General features: G+C 55.6%; 2 protein-coding genes across 3 annotated transcripts; one reads left to right on the forward strand and one right to left on the reverse strand.

The window, feature by feature from the left end:
• Positions 1–7,853: 7,853 nt before the first annotated feature.
• CCDC71 (coiled-coil domain containing 71) lies at positions 7,854–11,650 on the reverse strand. Its single transcript, XM_059160885.1, has 2 exons — positions 11,562–11,650; positions 7,854–9,377 (listed from the first exon to the last, which is right to left on the reverse strand). Exon 2 carries the CDS (start codon positions 9,323–9,325, stop codon positions 7,886–7,888), a length of 1,440 nt encoding a protein of 479 aa, XP_059016868.1. The 5' UTR covers positions 9,326–9,377; positions 11,562–11,650; the 3' UTR covers positions 7,854–7,885.
• A 4,117-nt stretch (positions 11,651–15,767) lies between these two features.
• KLHDC8B (kelch domain containing 8B) lies at positions 15,768–20,622 on the forward strand. 2 transcript variants are annotated; one of them, XM_059160886.1, is made up of 6 exons: positions 15,768–15,902; positions 16,832–17,340; positions 18,423–18,587; positions 18,923–19,147; positions 19,247–19,348; positions 19,779–20,622. In XM_059160886.1, exons 2-6 carry the CDS (start codon positions 16,965–16,967, stop codon positions 19,973–19,975), a joined length of 1,065 nt encoding a protein of 354 aa, XP_059016869.1. In that variant the 5' UTR covers positions 15,768–15,902; positions 16,832–16,964; the 3' UTR covers positions 19,976–20,622. The 2 variants fall into 2 exon arrangements, with proteins under 2 accessions (XP_059016869.1, XP_059016870.1); XM_059160887.1 differs by lacking the exon at positions 18,423–18,587.
• Positions 20,623–20,769: the final 147 nt, after the last annotated feature.

A 20,769-nucleotide genomic window follows, 5' to 3' on the forward strand; every position in this document is an offset into this window, starting at 1 on the left:
AGCCCAGCCTCACTCACCGACACCTACTAATTACCCTTCCTTACAGTGGATCTCACAGCCCCTTCCTGCCCCTTTTCCTAGTTCTCTTCTGAGTCTGTTTCTCCTTCCTGCCCAATGGCTCCCATCTAGTCCAGGCAATGCCACCTCTCGGTCAGAATCACCACAGCAGCCTCCCCCTAATAATCCATTCTCCCCAACGAATCTTCCTTGTTCAAGACCCTGCCATGGCTCCCCACTGCCCCACAATAAAGGTTAAGCCCCTCTCCTGGCGCATAGGTTCTTGGAGGTCTGGTGGCTGCCTGTTCTCCTCCTGTCCTTGGCATGGGCTTTGTGGCTGCCTGGATCAGCCTCCTTACACTATCTATCCACCTGTCTCAATTCTCTTGGTGCAATTCCAGGCCTCTGTGATGCTTACTCCCCAGCTCTACGACATCCACATCACTCTGCTATAATTTGTCTCCCCCAGATGCGGGGTGGAGCCCGTAGGACCTCACAGAATCCAGAAGGATAGTGCTCCCCTCATGTCTCTGCGCCCCCTTGGTCCTCCATAGTTGCAGAATCACGGAGTAGCGTGTCCCTGGTTCAAAGCAGAAAGGTCTGGATAAAACCACAGGTCTGCAGGGAGCAGGGAAGGTGGGGTAAGGAGGCTGTGATCATGTGGCCCCAGGGGTGTCCCATTTCTGATGCCTTCAGTATTTCATCCTATGACCCATGCAAAAAAGACCAACTTCTTAACTCTTGCTGTTTTACCTTCAGTCCCTGTTTTGATTGCTCTACGACATGGTGAGATTCCAGATTGGAGATTTTCCACTTTGAGTGTTGTTTCAAATGTGTTGGTAGCATAATGGAGTTTTGCTATTGGGGGTTTTAGGGTCCTGCCTACCTGTGTGCATAGGTGAAGGCCACCTGGAACAGCTGCTGTGAGTGCAGATGGGCACAGTGGGTGCTCCTGGGCAGGGCCTGAGCACAAACACAGACTAATGCCTGTCAGTCTTCGGTGCCTGCGGTTAGGGGTCAGCAGTCATAGAGCTGCCCCTGCCTCCCACCCAGAATCACCCATTCACCTGCTTGGTACCTATGTCATGGACCTTGGTTTCATAGCGCAGGATAATGTCATACTCCAAGGCACACGGCACTGTGGGCGCCAGCAGAGAGAGGCCAGTCCCATCAACCATATCTACAAACCCCAAGGCAGTCTGCAAAAGCAGGGGCTCCTCTGGGGCCTGGATGTGAGACACAGACTCCCAGAACCAGATCACCCCAGACCTGGACCTCAGGACTTAGGTCCCCATTACCCCAAGACCTTAGGGAGGTCTTGGGACCATATCGTCAGGCCTTGTGCCCCATCCCTACTAAGACCCTAGCAACCTATGACCCCACTCTCTTCTTCATACTCCTCACTTTGGGCAGCTGGGTGCTATAATAGGCTTGCCTAGCAGGGTGGCGAGCACACTGAGGGTCATGCTGTCTCCAAAGTCGTGGCCAGAGCCAACCAGGAGAGGTCCCTGAGGTTTGTGTACAGTGGGCAGGAGCAGGCCAGGGGGTTCCCTGGGGGCAAGCCAGGTGTCAGGGTCCTCCAACATTCTGGCCCTCTCTTCTCCCACATTACCCTGAAAATATGGGTTCTAAAACACCAAATTTCTGACCATGACTTTCTCACCTTCCTAATCTTACTGAGCCTTTTATTCCAACTGGTTCTCTCTATACACTCCCTCCCTCCCCTGAAAACCAAGTCTGAGCCTTGGTTTCCCCCTTGCCCCTACCCCTCCCAGCTACTCCCAGGTGACTGGGGGTTAGCTGGCTGGAGGCCCTGGCAAAGCTCAGCTTCAGCAGTGGCTTGGTCAAGAGCATCACAGAAGTGCCCAGATTAGAGCTCATGGCAGTGGCAGCCCCGGAGGGTGGCACAGGCAGAGGCCCTCCCCAGCAGAACACCTGAGCAAGCACGGGGGGAGGGACAGTCAACTCTTGATTCTTAACACCTGATCCCAATTCCCAGGCCCTGCCTTATGTACCTGTTGCTGTAGGCACCCCCAAAGTCACAGTCACAGGACCAGCAGCCTAGAGAGTCACTGCTCAGACCGCAGAACTCGGGTTGTAAGAGAGAGCAAGTAGCTGGGAAAAGGACAGGAAGATCTGGAGCCTGGGGGGGGGGGTCATATACTGGGACTGCATGTTGCAGGAGGAAAGGGTATAAGCACAGAGCTTGACTGCTTCTCTGCTTACTGCTGAGAGAGGGTGAGGAGACCCCAGTATACTACATAAGTACTTCATAAGAGGTAAGATGAGGACACTGCAGGGGTTGAAGTAAAAGTTAAACAAAGGATTTACATTCAAGGAGAGGCAAAAAAGGATGGAACTGTTTCTTGGCCTGAGTTCCCTCAAACATGTTTGTTGCAAAACACCTTTAAACCCAGTGCTTTAAACCAATACTGTTGTAACTTGTTCTATCGCTTTTCCTTTTTAGGCTCCCAAAGCTCCCACCGGAGGGCATATGCTGGTTCAGCTAGCTGAGGTTGCATTGACCCTGATGACCATCAGGGAGTCAAACCAACCCGTGTGCAAGGCTCAGTCTATAGTCACACTGATTATAGCCTTATACGAATCAGCTTCTAGAAGCTCAGAGCCAAAGACCAAGGTCAAATCAGAACGTGGGTCAAAGCTTACCAGACAACTGCTACAGTCCCATCCAGAGACAAAGCGTTTTCAGTGACAGGCACTGCTGGAGGAATCACAGGCATGAGTGCCACAGACCTGGCCCTGGGGGTCACATCTGCAGGCTGGGGCACAGGGCTCTCAGGGTGCTATTGGGACTGCTACAGGGGTAGGCACATGCATGTGTTATTAGGGCAATGATTGGGGTGGGGAGAGCAAGGACATGGGGTTTGGGGTCCACTCCCAGAGTAACTCACACTGAGAACCTCCTGGGTGGGTAGGGCTGAGGCCAGAGTGATCAGGGTGGCAGAAGTCACAGCACTGGCGCCAGACATGAAATTTGCAGTGACACTGCCTAGAGAAGAGGCCACAGGTTTCATCTGGGCATCACACAAACCATCTCCCAGGGTCCTTACAGGGTCACAGTCACAGGTTGGATCATGGGTCAGAGGTGAGGACAGAGTTAGGTCAGAAGTCACCATGGAGCTAAAGGATCAGGGTCAGAGTTGGGACTGGGGATTTGAGGGCTCACGTTTGCAAGAGTGAAGGGAACGGGGATCCTCCCTGGGATCTCGGTAGAAGAGCTGGCAGAGCTCACAGCGGAGCTCAGCTGTGTTGTGCTAATATGTGTCACACACACGTCCACTCACATTGCCAGATGCCAGACACAAGAGCATGTCAAAGTGACAACTGCCAGCATGCCCACTCCACTTGCATTCTAGGGCAGAACAAGGAAGGTGAATATGGAGTGGGCTGGCCGGGGCAAGTATGGCCAGGCAGAGAGGGCATAGCACCTACTCTGGCAAGTGTGAGGCTGCCCAGGCTCTGCTGCACACCATGGGTGGTCCTGGTACAGGTCCTGGCAGTGCTCACAGTGGGTACCAACTGTGTGGTGGTGGCAGAGGAGGAGGGCAGGGTGAATCTGCCCCAGTCCCCTGAGCTTGCCCACTCCTTCAGTCACAGGATGCCCCTCTCGTGGTGCTCACCATGCCTTTCACATTGGCTTGGGTCCCAGCTGTGGGCTTATACGCAGAGGCCTGGGCATGGCACAGGGAGCTGCCTCTCGCCATGAGCTCATAAAGGACATAGTAGTAGAAGGGGTGTCCCTTTAGGCCTCCCAGCGGTCACCTAGTTTGTGCAGTTTGGGGAAGTTCACATGAAGTTTGTCACACACAGGAGCCCTGGAGACACAGACCTGGTTGGGGGCGGGGGGGAGGGGGTCTCAGGTACACTGGGGATCATTCCTCTACGTTGGGATGGAAGGGGGAGGAATGGGATATGGTCTTGTCTCTCTGTGTCACTACAGACACCTCCTCCAGCATTCATGCTGTGGCATGCCCCCATTCCTGCTCCTCTGAGCATACCATCTCAGGATGACTACAGCCTAATGGTGATTATTCCTTCTGCACAGCTCCCGCTCTGGTATCACTCCTGAGCTGAGACCGGACCATCCCACTGCTTCCTGGACACCCCATCCTGGAATCACTAGATAGCTGAAACCTACTTCCCCAGTGCAATAAAGCATTCCATTCCCCAGCCCACCATCAAACCCACAAATCAGTTTATCATTCAGCCAAACCATCTATGGTATTAGTTCGCTTATTTATCCACTGTTTTTCTCACTTACATGTCAGCTACAAGAAGACCGATACCTTGTCTATCTGCTCCCTGCTGAGCACTGCTCAGTATAGATACTTGGCACACCACAGAGCTCAATGGGCACTTGCTCAATGTACACATGGGAGAGATGGGTCCATGGTTTCTTTCTGCTCTATAGCTTATGAGCCAAGGTTATCTCTTGTACTGCTCCTTTGCCAGATGTGTCTCTCAGAAGAGCAACAGCTGCTTGGAACCTAGCATGGGGACTTGGTGAGCAGTTGGTAATAACCAGTCAAGGTGGATGGAGAGTGCAGAGAAAAAGCTAGTTTTGAATATGTCCTGCTCTGGTACTGACCTGACCAGACTCTGGGCTCTTCTACTGGATTTAGGTTATTTGTCTTGTCTTTCAAGACTCCTACCTTACAAGAAAGATGTTACAACCCAGAGACGCCCTGGCGCCACCTAGAGGCAGCTGCAGAGCTGCAGGGTACTAATAAGGCCCAGATGATGAATCAGGGCAGGGCAACACCAAGGGACCAGGATGGGGGCGGTGATGGAGGCTCATAAAAGGAACAGTTGAGGTTCAGTGATAGGTGCAGTGATGGGGTACATTGTTGGGGGCTGGCAAAGAAAAGTAGTAATGAGATCTGCAATGGGGCCCCACATAGGAGTTATGATGGGGCAGAGATGGAAACAGCTACACATAGAACCTATTCACTGGGCATAGGTATGGGGAACAGTGATGGGACAGGAACAGAGGGCCATAACAGGGCCCACAATAGGGAACCATGATGGGGCAGAGCTGAAGAATGATTCTGGGTTGCCTGCCATCCCTGCCCCACTGTGTACACACAGGACACCCCCCCCTGCCCCGCCCCAGTATCTGGCTGTCCTAACATGTAAGGAGTACAGGATTGGCTCTGGGGATGATTACCCTGAATCTTGGGGTTGTTTGGGTCTTCCACCAGAATGGCTAGGTCCAGAACTTCTGAAAACTACCTGAGAGAAGAAAGCAAACCTGAGCCTCTGGCTTCACCCCAGGGCCCAACCCCCCCTTCCTCTGGGTCTGACCTCGCCCTCGGTGGAAGGCTTGATGCCAGAGCAATGCTGGTCACAAACAAGGTCACTGACTCTGTGGCCAGGAGGAGCAGGAAGGATCCCAGGAAGAACGCCTGAGAAGCTGTAGGCAAAGAATCAGTACACATGCCAGGAGTGGCCGTGGTCCACTGAGCGTTCCAGGAGCAGAGGTGCTGGGCAGAATGTCTGGGGAGAGGAGGGGATCCTTGGGTCACCAGGGGCAAACATCACTGGTGGCCACCATGTCAGAAGGCACAGAGCAAGCCTTCTGGCTGGGGCATTGGAATACCTTGAAAGTCATGGTGAGATGGATAAAGTAGAAGGCACTCTCTGGGTCTAGCTGGATGGTGGCATTCTCAACACCTACAACCACAAGGCTTGTCGGAGTGACCAGGCCCTGACCCTAGACCTGCACACATGGGCACATGGGTACCCTCACCACTCTCTGCCTACCACCAGATCTTGTTGCTGTCACGACCACCACTCCAGATCACATTCTCAATGCTATGGCCTCCATGGTCCCAAGAGTCACAAAAGAAGCAATTATCAGATTCCTGGGGAACGCCTAAGGAGAATGACAAGAGGTACGTGGCCGGCCTCCAATTCCAAAACTGGGGAGCAAAGTCCTCCCCTGCAAGCCCCCAGCAATGACCTGAAGCCCCACAAGTCCAAACCTGCCCAGAAAAACCCAGAGATACCATCTCCAGAGCCCTCACACTCCTCCCCACCTGCAGGTGACTGATAAATTCTGGCCACGGTCAACCAATCAAGTTGCCAGCAGGTAGTTAGCAGCTGCCCCTTGAGCAGCCGGGTGGGGGTAGTGTCTGTTGCCTCTCCCGCAATTGTTCTGAGAGCTGGACTGGGAAGGACAGGGTCTGAGTAGAGATCCTAGGGGGTAACCCTCACCTCACTCTGCCCCATAGGGAGGCCTGGAGAGTTCTTCTCCCCCTCTGGATGGCTCTCAGGGAAACAGGCAACCTCTAACCCCCCGGTGGCAGCAGTAGCAGAACTGAAAGGAGTACTAGACTGCAAAGGAGAAGGCCTAGCCTGGCTGGGGTTCCTGGGCCATGGGAGCTGGAATCAGGCCTGAGAGGAAGAGGCAAGCAGGCTGCCCTTGAGGAGCAGGGTGTGGCCCCATATGCACAAGGTAGATGAAAGCAGGACTGCCAGACAACAAAGAGCATGCAGGGCTGTGAAGCCACAGGCAGGCTCAGAGCAAGGGGGTTGCCAGAGCCTGGGAACCAAGGGAGGCCATGCCCTATTAATGGCACCCACCAGAATCAGAAGAAAAGGTAGGGAAGAGGTACCAAAAAGCAAGCAAAACTTCTCTACAGGTCTGCCATCCAATGCAGCTGGCGCTAGTGAGGCCAGGGTTCAGACTAACCCCCAGAGACAGAGATCCAATTCTCATTCAAATGAGGCTCCCCCCACGCCCGCCCCCCCACCCCTGAAAGGCTACTGGTCTCTAGGAGCCTCTGGGGAATGTGTCCCCCTCCCTGCCAGCCCCAGCCATTGCCTTTCAGTTGGACAGACAGGGAAGTTCTGGCAGATGGGCTGGGGGCTAGTTTTTTTCAGGGACCCAGCCCCCTCTCCAAAGCCGGACTGAAACACACACAGGCCCCTGTCAGGAAGCTTGATAAGGCTGGACCTGGGAACAGTGTGCTTGGGACTCAGGTAGAAATCAATGCTGATGGGGCAAAGCAGTTAGAGAAACTCTCCTGGTTCAGCTAAAACAGTACCTGACTCATCCAAGGAGAAAATTCTGCAGTCAGTGAGGACAGACTCAATGGCTGAACAACCCAGAGCCTTGGCCTTGACTCAACCCCCAAACTGTTGCCACCAGCTGGGTAAGTTGAGACTAGAAGGGCAGACAGAGCAGGCTAGGAGACAAGGCCAGGCTGTCTGAATGGCCCCTGGGGAGCCATACCACAAACATCCCCTTGCCTGGCCTAGAAACCTGCTGGCTGCCGTGTTCCCCACACAGCCACCTTCTGTCCTTTTGCACAGGGCCTGCCTGGATAACAAACCAGTGTAGCCCAAAGGGGAGGTGTGTCACCTGTGAGTGGCTCTGCCCCTGTGCTCAGGGGCTAATTCTCACACTTCTAGAGGCCAGCACCTCCAGAGGAGCCTGGGAGCTGCTCTTCCCACTCACATCGACGACCCGTCTCAGGCCACCAGGACCCCCTTTGGCAGCCCTATTCTTGGGACCACTCTTCCTAGATGCTCAAGCTGGCCTACCAGCAGCTACAAACACAAAAAAGACCATGAAGGGTAGGCCAGGAGACTGGAAGGTGGAAAGGTATAAAACGTGATAGATGGAACAGTGGAGGTACAACTTGAAGAATAACAAATCACAGTGCATCGCGCCATGAGAACACCCTTCCCGCCCACCCATACCACCCCGCATCCTCCAGTCTCTGAAAGGAGAATGGTGGCTCAGAGCCCTGGAGAGGCACCTGGAGTCCTTGGGTTGTAGAATCCATGGGCATTGCACACTGTGCCACTGGCCACACAGACAACTGGGCTCAGTTTCCCCAAACATAACTTTACGAAGGAATCAGGGTGCTGAGTATGGCAGCAATGGCTGGAGATGTATTACAGGGGACAGGTTCACATGGAGGATCCGCTGAGCCCGCTGCCGCACCTCATCGTCCGAAGACCGCCTGTCCACCTTGATGGCCCGGAATTTCAGCAGCTTTGCTGTTCCAGGCCCTAGCCATGCCTTAGGGGATCGGGGCCCAAGTCGTGTTCTTTTCCGGGGAGGAAGATCCTTTGACTCCTCAGCCCTTTTCCTCTTCTGCCCCACAGTCTCTGGGCGGCTTTTTGGGCCCCTCCTTGCAGTCCTGGCCTGAACAGACCCTTTTGGCCTGCCCCTGCTCCTGGGCTGGGTCCGAGCCATCTTGGCCTTGGCCTGTACCACCTTGGTCTTGGCCCGCACTGCTTTGGCCTTGGCCCGCACCGCCTTGGCCTTAGCCCTCACTGCCTTGGCTTTGGCCTTGATCTGTGCTGCCTTGGCCTTGGCCCTGATCCGTGCTGCTTTGGCCCTGGCCCTGATCTGTGCTGCCTTGGCTTTTGCCCGAGCCTTGGCAGCTTTGGCCTGTGTTCGAGCCACCTTGGCCTGGGCAGCTTTGGCTGGTGTTCGAGCTGACTTGGCCTGGGATGTTTTTGTGCCCAGGGCAGAGCCACCTTTCATTCGTAGGCCACTGAGGGACCCGGTGGCCTTGTAGGTCTTGTTCCGGGGTATAGTGCCTTGTTGGGGTCTGGCCCTGGGGCCTCTGTGAGTCAGATTCTTAGGGCCCTTGCCTGTGGCTTTTCTGGGAGCTTTGGGCCGACAGTTACCCTGCCTCTTCCCTGGACCTCTGCGCAGCTTCAGGGGAGAGTCAGCAAGTGAGAGCTGCAGTGACTGTGCCTTGTGCTTGGCACCCAGGCAGGGCATGGGAGCCTTTAGTGGAACCAGGGCCTCAAGGACAACAGAGAGCCGCATAGCAGGGTAGACACCTGGATAGAGGTGGGTGGGGAAGCCCACTGCTGCACCCCGGGCACGGCTGGCACTTGACTGCTTTAGGGAGCTCAGCAGCAGGTTGGTGGTAGCATGCTTGGAAAGGGCTGGTGTGGATGCTTTGGCCAGCCTTCCAGATAGTGGCATAGGGAGCAGCGTGGCCCGGCCTGCAGGCAGCCGCATAGCAGTTCGGGGAGCACTGGCTGGAGGTGATGTGGCAGCGGGGGTGGGGGCACGGGCTTGCAGCTTCGTCTGGCTTGGGGGGTTGGCTGTACATGAACTATAGCCATAGACATCACCGCTGCGAAGGATGGTGGGTTGGAAGCCATCATCCCGCAGGCCCTGCAGGAAGGCTACAAGCTGGGCCTCTGTGGCACTGAGATCCTGGCTCATGGGGTTAAAGACAAGCAGCGCCTCCTCCAGGGCCTTCTTCCCTGCCGTGGAGATCCGCGACCAGGAGTGCACAGCTTTCTCCTCCACATGCTGCACCACGCTCATGGCATTAGGCACTGCAGATCGGCCTGGGTATCCACAAACCAGCGATCGGCACCTCCAAGACAAGAGGAAAAGAATCAATAAGAACGGCACCGAGGGGCACCTGGCTGGCTGTTGGTGGAGCATGCTTCTCTTGATATTGGGGTTGTGAATTCAAGACCCATGTTGAGTGCAGAGATTACTTACAAAAAATGGTAATACTTCGGATATATTGCATTAAAGAAAAGATATCATTACACAAAAACAAAAACAAAAAACAAAAACAAAAACCCAGCACTGAGATAAGGAGTGAGGCAGGTAGATAAGTCCATCAGCGCTTCTCCATCAGGCATTCTCCATGATAACAACTATCCATACAAAGGGCCTGGCCAGAGTGAGCCACTGCTTGGGGCAAAACCCTGGTCTCCTGAACTCCTGGCAGAGTGAGGACTGGGTCAGCAGGGGGTACCCACATGGGTCAGAGGCAGTTCCTTCAAGATAAATGTCCAGAAGCTCATGAGAGCCATCCAAACTGCTGTTGGGTCCCTGGAAGATTTGGGCTTGGTTGGCCCATTTTAATTCAATTCTCCATTTTCTAAGGCCAGAAACCTGGGATTAGACTAAACCCTGGGAATGCAGGTATGTCTTCAAGGGAGCCCTATACAGAAGGCAAGAAAGAGACCATCAAAGTTCTTGGGAGTACACACTGGCACCCAGCCCAGCTTGCCAGAGTCAGAGAAAGATTCCTAGGAGAGGCAACACCTTGATGGGACAAAACTGAGGAATGGAACTCCAGATGGAAATGGAGCAAAGAGGGGAAGAACTTGTGCAATGGCTTGGAAATGAGAAATAGTAAGGCACATTTAATGTGTGTGAGTGGAGTCCGTGGTCAGAGCTCTGAGGTCTAGATGGAAAAACAGTTAAAGGCAGGACAACATGAGCCTTGAAGTCATGACCATCCCTGTTACCCCAGCTGCTGCTGTTCAGGTGTTAGGGAGGGAGGGGTGAACCTCCGACTACCAGAAGTTTTGCTTTCAGAGTCCCCAGACAGGCTCAGAGGTCTGATCCTGGCACTGTAATTGTGGAGAATAACCCCAAAGCAAGAGTAAGACTCTCCTTCAACAGAAACTAAGAAGATACGCAGCAGGTATAAAACACACATGTCTGAGCCATCAACCAGCCAGCCTGGGGGCCAGGCAGCCAGACCAAGAGCCCAAGGTATGGCAGCCAAAGGCTCCAACAAGATGGTTAATAAGGTGGACACTAGAAATTTGAGCTGTCCTAACTAGGGTCTGGAGGCTGCAGACCTCAGTACAGCCCAGATGGGAGTTGTCTGGGAATACCCAACTTGTCCCTGACTTTTTCTCTGAAGAAGCTGTGCGCTGTCAGTCAGGACTAATGTCTAATACCCAACCCAACACCGAGGGTTCCCAAAGGGAGCTCCCCAGCTGTACTGAAGCATTAAAAGATCAGCTGGGATCAGGCAGGTCCCTGGGGCCAGGAGGCGCGTCTGTGCAGCTTCTTCCTACCGCCCTAATAGAGCAGAGGAAGTTTTCAGAATCCCCTGGAGGAAGTGCCCTGGGGCTCTTTGTTTGGAAACATTCTCGGATCCTCAGGTGTCTCGGGCACTTCCTCTCTCCAGAGGCCATCTCCAAGCACAATTTTTGCACATGACTTTAGTTCTTTTATTATTTTTTCTCCAGGGGGTGTAGTTCCCAGGACTGTGAACTGTTGAATAGGGAGGAGCCTGTTTCCCCGCAGGCACAGATATTGGGGGTGAACTGGGGGCTCTTCCGCCCAGGTCGGTCTAGACTCTTGAAGGGTCTTCTGGGCCTTCCAAGAGGCTCCGGAAACAGGCTGCAGTCTGGCCCCTGATTTCCCTTCACACGTGCCCCAGGGGCCGACAGAGAAGTTGATGAAAGATGGGGGACGGGAGAGGCCTCATCCAAGGGGGACCGGGTTGGGGCAGATCAGTGCCATTGGCCTGGGAGTCTGTGTCCCTGGGGCCTGAGCCGCGGATAGGAGCAGGGATCTTGGAGGCAGCAAAACGCGAGGGGCGGGCGGGGCTGGCGGGGCGAGCCCGACCGGGTCGCTCAGCCCCAGGGTGGGGTCGCTGGGCAAGGGATAGGGAGGTGGGGGGAATCTTGGCCAGGCCGGTGGAGGGCGCGGGTCTCGAAAGAGCCGGCCGCCCGGCCCATCCGCCCCGTCGCCTCGCGGACGGCCCCTCCGCGGCGCGGCTAGGCCCATGGCCCCAACCTACCGGCGCCGCCGCGGGGACCCAGGACGCGCCTCTGCGCCGCCTCCGCTGCTCCAACATGGCCGCCCGCTGCGCACCGGAAGTGCGCGGCACTTCCGCTTCCGGGACCTGGCCCGCCCCAGTGACCCTTGACCCCCCGAGACCCCGTTTCCCCCAAAGTCTAGGGACAGAGCAGGTGGGTACCAAGGAAGGCTTCCTGGAGGAGGTGGCAGCGGGAAAGTCTCTAAATCCATCCGGACCTGTGCAGAAGTCTGAAGAGCAGAGGTGTACTCAGACTTGTCCCAGACAGGGCTGCTAGCACTGGATTAGGGCCTGACACCCCCTTTGAGGGACCTGGTAGTGCATCAACATCTGGGAGGAATTCCCTGCAAGCTCCAAGCCCTCCTCCAGGCTCTGGTCCTCCCACAGCCACAGACAGGGCCTACCTCTGTCCCAAGTTCCTGACCAGAAGGAGAGAGAAATGCCCCTTGCTTGCCTGGGAGTGTTGCAGGGGTATCTCCTCAATGGCAGCAGGCCCTCCACTCTTCCCAAGAATGAGGCTTGCATGTGCGATGAAAGGTTGATGTACACACACATGCTGCACACAATCCCAAAGCTGGGCATATCCAATCTGAGAGTCCTAGCATACCAGTGTACTTGCCTAGGAATATGTGCATGGGTGTGGTGGGAGAACCCTTGCCCAGCCTCAGCCCCTTCAATGGCAGGAAGTCCTGCCTCCAGTCTGAACTCTGTCCAGAATGCTTGTCCTTTTGCCTAGGAGACTGGGACCTCAGTCTTGCTACCTGTACCCTGGGGTCAGCAGAGGGCTGGTGGTTACAGGGCCCACTGCCCAAGCAGCATCAGATGTGAGAACACAGATCGAAATGAGCCCTTTAAGTCCAAGAGGTCAGATTCTGACCATAGGCCCCTCTTTGCACCTCTCACCCCCATCCAAGTCCAGGCTGGGAGCCAGCATGGAAGCTCTGGTTTCAAGATGAGATAATGGGGACATATGCTTTTCAGTCAGAGCCTGAACTAGGAGGCAGAAATATTGCCACAACACTTGGATCCTGATATGTACAATGGTGCCATATTTGGTAGCTGAGGGGTAGGTGAAAGCCTGTGGATAGGTGGGTGGATGCTTCATTTAGGGAGTGGTTAATAGCTTTTCTCCCTCCCTGTATGACTTCATTATCCTCAGGCTTGTTCTACATTTCTGCTGATTTCAAAGAGTCTGGACACCCCTAAAGAGAAACACCCAAAACACCCTAGGCTTCATCTGGTAACTCTGAGCTTCCCAGGACCTCAGCACTGATAGGAGGTCCTCAGTACCTTTGAGCATAGCCAAGGTGTCCAACAGTAAAATGCAAACTCTCTTCTTCCTTTGGGGTCCGTGCTTCTAACCCTTCATTCTGTTAGAAAGAAGGGAAATGTGGAGTCCCAAGGTTCAGGGTCTCCTGGAACAATCAGGAAGTCCTACCTTAGTATGCCCAGTCCTCAACTGTGGGTGAATCCAGTATCTGACCCATCTATGGTTGAGAATTAGCTGCCACTCTCAAGACCAATATCACCTCATCTTCTGTGCCAGTTGTCTTCCACAGCTTCTCCAAAGCCAGCAGTGTTGACCTCCCATGTTTAAGGTGAGGCCAGGACTGTGTAAACAGAAGCCAGTCCCATGAAGAGTCAGAGCCAAGCTTCCAGGGATGGCATGGATTCAGGTGTGTCCTGGAAAGGGGAATCCCTCTCTGGTGATGTCCAGCCCAGAATTCAGTACAACAATAGAGAACCAGGTAGGGCAGGCCCATCCCCAGGCTGTATTCCTTGCAGACATTAGAACTGGGGGGATAGTAGGGTTAGGGGTCAGGGTCATGGGTACCTAGCATCCTGAGGGGGAAGATGAACCTTCTTCTGCCTCTTGGTGCTCAGTATGTTCCAGATGGAACTCTGGGGGCAAAGTGTGACTTCACCTGGATTTTGGTAGATGCTGACCCTGTAGGCATAACGGATTGGAAAGGATGAAGTTGGCAGAGACAACAGGGTCATCCCAGGACCCAGCCCTTGCTCTCCATTTGGCACCTTTTGCAGCCCTGAGTGATGGACCTTAGAGCCATTTCCACCTGACCAGAGAGATCTAGTGGAAATCTAGTTGTGAGTGAGACCAGTGGGCCTGGGAGGGATCACCAGGAGGGAGTCTATGTGACAAGAAGAAAAACCAAGGCTGGATCTTGAGGAGCTACTTCCTGGGGAGAAGAGGAAGCAAGGCCTTCAAAAGACGCTAAGAAGGGCGCCTGGGTGGCTCAGTGGGTTAAGCCGCTGCCTTCGGCTCAGGTCATGATCTCAGGGTCCTGGGATCGAGTCCCGCATTGGGCTCTCTGCTCAGCAGGGAGCCTGCTTCCTCCTCTCTCTCTCTGCCTACCTCTCTGCCTACTTGTGATCTCTCTCTGTCAAATAAATAAATAAATAAATAAATAAAATCTTAAAAAAAAAAAACAAACGCTAAGAAGCAGGACGAATTTGAGTAGAGGTGCCAAGGTCACAAGAAATGAGAGTTTTGGGGGATCAGTGGACATAGGGTAGCAGATATCAAGGAGACTGGAGGGGAAGAAAGGGAGATTGGAGGGACTGAGCATACTGGGAGTATCTCAAGGTAGGAAGATTTTAAGTGCTTAATTGGTGGAGAGGAGAAAAGGTCTAGAAAGGGAAGAGTGGGAAATGTAAGGGGTTTTGCAGAGCAGTGTGAACACCCTGTAGAGGAAGGTACTGGTGCCCTAAGTGAAGAGGAAGTTGGGAGCAGAGTCCACGTGTCCATCTGTCTGTTTACTGATTTGCCTGTGACTATGGGTCAATGCACTCTGCTCTGACCATGGATGGAAGCCTTCTAGCTAGATTCTGTAACTGGCCTTGGTACGACCATTTCCATGGAGGCCTTACAGCCAGCCTGTAAAAGGGGCTGGATACCCTCTCTGGTCATGAAAAGGCTCTGCCCACACTCAGGGTTGGCTTCAGAAGTTAGGCTAACCAAGGAGTTAATGCCCCCAAACAGCTTTCAACCCATGACTGATGGAGATTTGAGAATGAATTCCTCAAGCAACCTTTGCTCTGGGAAGCAACCAAGAATGATTTGGTCCCAGTTGCCCACAGTGGTAACTTGCTTGATGACACAGCCTTTATTGGCTGCTTTCTCTTTTTGCCACTCCTCCTCTGGTGCGTCCTGGCCTCACTTTCCACATTAACTGTAGGTACTGGTATTTTCGTTTCCAGATGTGCTTCTGGGGAAAGTGAGACACACACCGTCCATGAAAGAGGAACAAGATAGTAGCAAGCACAGACAACCACAAGGAATTCTCCTAGGTGACCGCCAACCTGCACAAACGTTCTGGCAGCTCACAGACTTAACTGATACTCTGAACATCCTGAAAATAGGCTGGGCCAGGGCCAGGGTCTGAAATAGATAGGCTCCTGTCACACCAGTTTGCTCTCACCTGATCCCAGAGTTGGCCACAGGCAGGCCCAGGACCCTGGACATGAATAGTCACAAAATGTCTTGGGTTCTTAGTAGCCCAGGCCTCAGGCCCTACAGAGTGATGATCTGCATGGGAGGTCCCCTGGCCTCTGACTCTTGAAGCTCATCCCTTGCTCGGAGCTATCCTCCCAGCAAGAACTTCCCCCACACAGACCTGTGGGAGGGACTGTCAGGCATTGAGGCCGGCACTGCCTGCTCCTCCATCCCCTGCTAGCCTCCATGTCCACCGTAAGACCTCTTCCTTGTCTTGCTATGTGCTTGGGGAGGTGCGACCCAGCCACCGCCCCTAAAAGAGCCCCGGGCCACGCCCCAAGTGGCCTCCAGGGGGCGCCGCCGCGAAGCCTGTCTTAGAGCTTGTACGAGCTCAGTGCGGGTGGGCGGGCGCCGGCCCCTCAAGCCTGCAGGTTCTGCTGGCCCGCCCCCCGCCCCCCCACCCCGCGGGTGCTCCCAGGCTGGGTCCCGCTCAGAGCGGTCCCCCACCGTACACGTATTGTGCTGCTCAGTGCTGCCTCAGTTCTCCCCCAGCCCGAGATCGGACTCTAAATCCTGGGCAGGCCCAGCGTCCACATGTCCATCTGTCTGTTTACCGATTTGCCTGTGACTATGGGTCGACGCGCCCTGCTCTGGCCACGGCAGGTGCAGGGTTAAGGAGGGGGGAAGGGGGGAGATTTTCCCGAGTCGGGAGGGGGGACGAGGGGCGGACCCGGTCCAGCCCCGCCCCTCGCCGAGCCGAGCCGGAGCCCCGCCGGAGCCCCGCTGGAGCCTGGCCTCAGCCCCAGCCAGAGCCCGCACGGAGCCGGAACGGCGGACCCCGCGTCCCGGCGGCGCCGGAGCCCCGGCCGGTGAGTCCCGCAGGAGCCGCGCTCAGGGGAAGTTTGGGGCGCGGGGCGCAGAGCCCCAAGCGCTCTCGCCGGGACCCGCCCCCCCGCCTCCCGCGAGCTGGAAGTTTGGGGCCAGGAGGCCATCACGCCGAGGGTCCCAGAAGCTTGGCCCCCGCGGGAAAGGAGAAGATGAGGAACTTGGGGATCTGCTGTGAGGGGGTTCGAAAGTCCAGCTGCTCATTCCTACTGGAAACGCCCTGGACTATGGGAGTCTGGAGTCCTAATGGTCATGGGATCCCAAAATCATCCCCCTCCCTACTTCTGGACTCCAAGGAGAGGGGCCTCTGGGAACCTGGCATGGGCCGAACCTCTAAGAGTAGACCTGAAGGGGGAATGTGGGACCCTGGCGTCCAGCTTCTCCCCTCCCAAATGCCCTGATCTTGGCCTTTTGCTGGTGGGAATGGATGATCTCTATGGAACGGCCCCCAAAAGGGTTGTAAGTATACCCTGGAGTCTGATCCCTGGCTGTCCAGGGCGCACTGGAAGGCAGTAAGGGGAGGGTACAGTAAGACTCTATTCGTGCAGAACACCAGCATGAGGATTGTCAAAAGGAAGTAAGTCAACTGACTTGCCACCTTGACCTAGATCTGAAGGGGGAGGGAATGTTGGGTGTTCTTAGTTGAGGGCAGGGGGTGAGGGGAGAATCCCTCATGCCCCACAGGAAGGGGAGAAGTTCCCTGAGTATTTGGGAATCTGCTCTCTTTCCCACCCAGGAGGGCTCTGAGCTACAGTGGTGTGCTAGCCAGCAAGGGTAGGTCAGGGGTAGGTCCTCCCTGTGCCTTTCCCACCAGTGATTTTGGGCCAGCCCTTCCCTCAGCTACAGACTGCTCAACTGTGTACTGAGGGGCTGCTCAGTGGCCCTGACCCTTTGTTTTCCCTCTCTCCTCCAGGTGAAGGCAAGGTCCCTGAACTGGTCAGACACTGCCTGTGGGCCTGATAGAGTCAAGAGGAGGCCCCATCATGCCCCTCAGTGAGGCCTGCAACCTGAGCAGATAGTATGGCCTGCCACTGGAGGTGAACACCATGGCTACAGGCAGTGGCCGGGCCTTTGCTTGGCAGGTGTTCCCACCCATGCCTACCTGCCGGGTGTATGGCACAGTGGCATACCAGGATGGGCACCTGCTAGTGTTGGGGGGCTGTGGCCGGGCCGGACTGCCCCTGGACACTGCTGAGACCCTGGACATGGCCTCACATACATGGCTTGCACTGGCCCCCCTGCCCACTGCCCGGGCTGGTGCAGCTGCTGTGGTGCTGGGCAAGCAGGTGCTAGTGGTGGGTGGTGTGGATGAGGGCCAGAGTCCTGTAGCTGCCGTGGAGGCTTTCCTGGCTGACGAGGGCCGCTGGGAGCGTCGGGCCACCCTCCCTCAGGCAGCCATGGGGGTTGCAACTGTGGAGAGAGGTGAGTGGCCTTAAGGGAGTCCTTCAGGCATCCCCACACCCTCTGTTCCTTTCTGACTTGGTCCCTTACCCTCAGAGATTGGACAAGAGCTGTATATTTTGCCTGAGTGCCCTGGACACAGCTTTGACTCTTGTAAAGACCGCTCCTACCTAGGTCTGAGTTGAGCTAGCAGCGGCCTTAACTGCCCTTTCCCACTGTGAAGTGGGAGGCAGAGCCCAGGCTGGCCCCCAGCATGCTGGGAGGCCCTAACCACCTCCCTGCCCATTCCTCTTTTCTAAGAGACAAGGAGGGGTAGCCCAATGACTCTCAGGGTTATAAATAGTCTAGGGGAGGGGGAGGGGAGCATGGCCTTGGCTCAGAGCCCAGTAAGTGCTTAGATTCCCTCCCCCCTCTTCCTCCCATATACACATTTACCAGGGAGCCTGAGATGGGAAGACCAAGCTGGTCTGGGGATAGTTGCCATGGAAGCCCTCAGCTGACTGACCCATCTCCCCAAGGCCTCCAGACATACCCCCATCTGACCCGGAGGGTGTAACAGGACCAGAATCTCCCCCAGTGAAAGGATGAGATACAGAGGTGCTGGCAGGGCTTCTGGGCAGAAGGCTTGCAGCCAGCACCCCTACCGACAGGCCTAAGCCCCTCTCCTATCCCCCAGCTGATCCCCAGAGATCCCTCCCCAGGTTGAGTTCTAAGCTTAATAGATCCCCATATGCCCCTCCCTGGCTTAAGCCATCCTCCAGCCTTCTTCCCCTAGAGGAGCCCCCACCTTGTGGCCTCCAGGTCTGACCACCGGTCCTGCTTGGATGCCAGACTTGGTTGCCATAGCATCTCCAGGGAGACAGAGATGAATTATAATTAGATCATCTGCCTCCTGCTCTTCACTTGGAGGGGCCCTGGCCAGAGCAGGAATCCTAGCTCTCCCAGCCCCCACTCTAGGAAGGAAGGAGGGTTTCTCTGCTGTTTGGGAGGGGTACTACAAACATGTGGGTCCCCAGCCACGCCCAGGCCTGACCTGGGCAGCCATCAGGGTAGGGTGCCCTGACCAGGCTGAGGTGTACTCTGAATTGCTCTTTTCTATGCAGATGGTATGGTGTATGCTCTGGGGGGAATGGGCCCAGACACGGCTCCCCAGGCCCAAGTTCGGGTATATGAGCCCCGGCGGGACTGCTGGCTTTCGCTCCCCTCCATGCCCACACCCTGCTACGGGGCTTCTACCTTCCTGCACGGGAACAAGATCTATGTCCTGGGTAAGGGCCTGGGGGATATGGGAAAGGGGCTCAATGTACAGAAACACCTATCCCCATAGGTTGGCTGGGATCAGGTTTAGCCTGAGATGGCAGGACAAGAGAAGCTTTGAGTGAGCCAGGCTTGCTTGGAGGTTCTGACCTTTGGTGGCCCTCCTGGGCTGGAAAACCGTACCCCTGGGCCCGAGGATCTGCAGGGTAGGGGATCCATGCTCTGGTGTGCACACAACTGGGTCTGGGGGGCTAGGGTGGGCAGTGGTGAAGGCTTAGCAACCTGGTGAAGGAGGAGCCTGCTGGGCCTCCAGACTCTTTCCCAGGTGCCCCAATTCCATTGGCAGGGGGCCGCCAGGGAAAGCTCCCAGTGACTGCTTTTGAGGCCTTTGATCTGGAGGCCTGTACCTGGACCCGGCACCCAAGCCTGCCCAGCCGCCGGGCCTTTGCTGGTTGTGCCATGGCAGAAGGCAACGTCTTCAGCCTGGGTGGCCTGCAGCAACCCGGGCCCCACAATTTCTACTCCCGCCCACACTTTGTCAACACTGTGGAGATGTTCGACCTGGAACATGGTGAGCAGTGGCTAGCCTGGGTTGTCCCCCCACTTTCCATGGGATGGAGGGGCACAGTGTATGTCGTGGGGGCTGGATCTGACTTCCCCTTTCTTGCAGGGTCCTGGACCAAGCTGCCCCGCAGCCTGCGTATGAGGGATAAGAGGGCCGACTTTGTAGTTGGCTCCCTTGGGGGCCACATCATGGCCATTGGGGGCCTTGGTAAGTAACTGTGGGGCTAGGGAAAGGAGGTGAACCCAAGACAGGAAGGAAGAGCCCCAAGCATGAGCACTACCTCCTGCCCTTCCGCTGGCACTCCAGGGATGAGGGATTTGTGACCTTCCCTTTCCCAATCTGTGAAGCAGCCAGGGTATAGTCTGCTTAGCCTAACTCTTGGGGTGCCCCTCAGCACCTGATTGATGGCTCTGCACCAGTAGGGGCCTAGGAGACAGAAACAGGACAAGTGACCACTAAATGAATGGACAAATAGAAATCTAAAGAAATGAACAAATGATGAATGGGGGCAGTGGGGGCAAGGCACTGGTAGCTCATCCTGGGGTGATGCCTGCTGAGCCATCTGTGGGCTCCGCAAGCAAAAGAGTCAAGGCCCTTGCAGCCGGGGCCCTTTACAACTTCTTTCTCCTTCCTGCAGGCAACCAGCCATGCCCTCTGGGCTCTGTGGAGGGCTTCAGCCTAGCACGGCGGCGCTGGGAGGCCCTGCCGGCCATGCCCACAGCCCGCTGCTCCTGTTCTAGTCTGCAGGCTGGGCCCCGGCTGTTTGTCATTGGGGGTGTGGCCCAAGGTCCCAGCCAAGCTGTGGAGGCGCTGTGTCTGCGTGATGGGGTCTGAATGCCTGACGGGGATGTGGCAGCTGGAGCAGCGCAGTGCCCCCTGGCACAGGTCCGTGGCTCCTTTTGCTGCTGAAGAAGCTCATTGTGGCTCTGTGGATGCGGGAGGCCCAAGGTCAGGTACAAAGGGTGAGGGCACTTTGTCTTTAGTGCAGGACACATATGCTTATACCCACCTTTATCCCCATTCATTCATGGACCATGCCTAGCTCCACACTTGCTCTGGAACTACTGGGCCCTCTGTCCAACTGGGAAGTGGGAGGATGGAAGAGCTGGCCTCAGGCCCCACAGGATTAGTGCCTACCTGGAGTTGACCAGTCTCACCCCAGTGGCTGTTCCTGAAAAATCCTAGCTGTCAGCCTACCTTGAGGGCCTCTGTGGCCCCAGGAGAGTTCAGGGAGGTCAGAGGACACAGAGGGTGTGGAGGAGTAGATGTAGGAACCTCCAGAGGACCAGAGGAATAGTGGCTTTGGGCCCTTTACACTATTGACTGTGTGACCTTGAGCAAGTCATTTCACCTCTCTGTGCCTCAGCATCCTCATCTGTAAATGGGGATCTCTGAAACCTTCCTGCCCTACCTACCTCACAGGGCTGTTGTGAGGACCCAGGAAGTTCAGATGTGAAAGTAAAAGTGCTGCTAAAATCTGGTGTATGGCCCTCGGTGTGGACTCCTGTGTTGCCCCTGCAACCCCTTGCCCTCCTTCAGGAGCCTTGATTCTCCCAGGGAAGAGGGTTCAGAGTAGCCTTTTGGATCTTGCTTCTGCTCCCCAAAGTGTTCTGGTGTCTTAGCCCCAC

Source organism: Mustela lutreola, chromosome 2 (assembly GCF_030435805.1).
Source record: "Mustela lutreola isolate mMusLut2 chromosome 2, mMusLut2.pri, whole genome shotgun sequence".
NCBI lineage: Eukaryota > Metazoa > Chordata > Mammalia > Carnivora > Mustelidae > Mustela > Mustela lutreola.

What these genes read in the sequence shown, in the direction of transcription:
- KLHDC8B (XM_059160886.1), top strand. Translation starts at nt 16,965, where the DNA reads ATGGCTACAGGCAGTGGCCGGGCCTTTGCTTGGCAGGTGTTCCCACCC. An exon ending in GAACAAGATCTATGTCCTGG is followed by an intron (nt 18,588 to 18,922) that starts GTAAGGGCCTGG and finishes TTCCATTGGCAG; the next exon opens with GGGGCCGCCAGGGAAAGCTC. An exon ending in CATGGCCATTGGGGGCCTTG is followed by an intron (nt 19,349 to 19,778) that starts GTAAGTAACTGT and finishes TCCTTCCTGCAG; the next exon opens with GCAACCAGCCATGCCCTCTG.
- CCDC71 (XM_059160885.1), bottom strand. Translation starts at nt 9,325, where the DNA reads ATGAGCGTGGTGCAGCATGTGGAGGAGAAAGCTGTGCACTCCTGGTCG.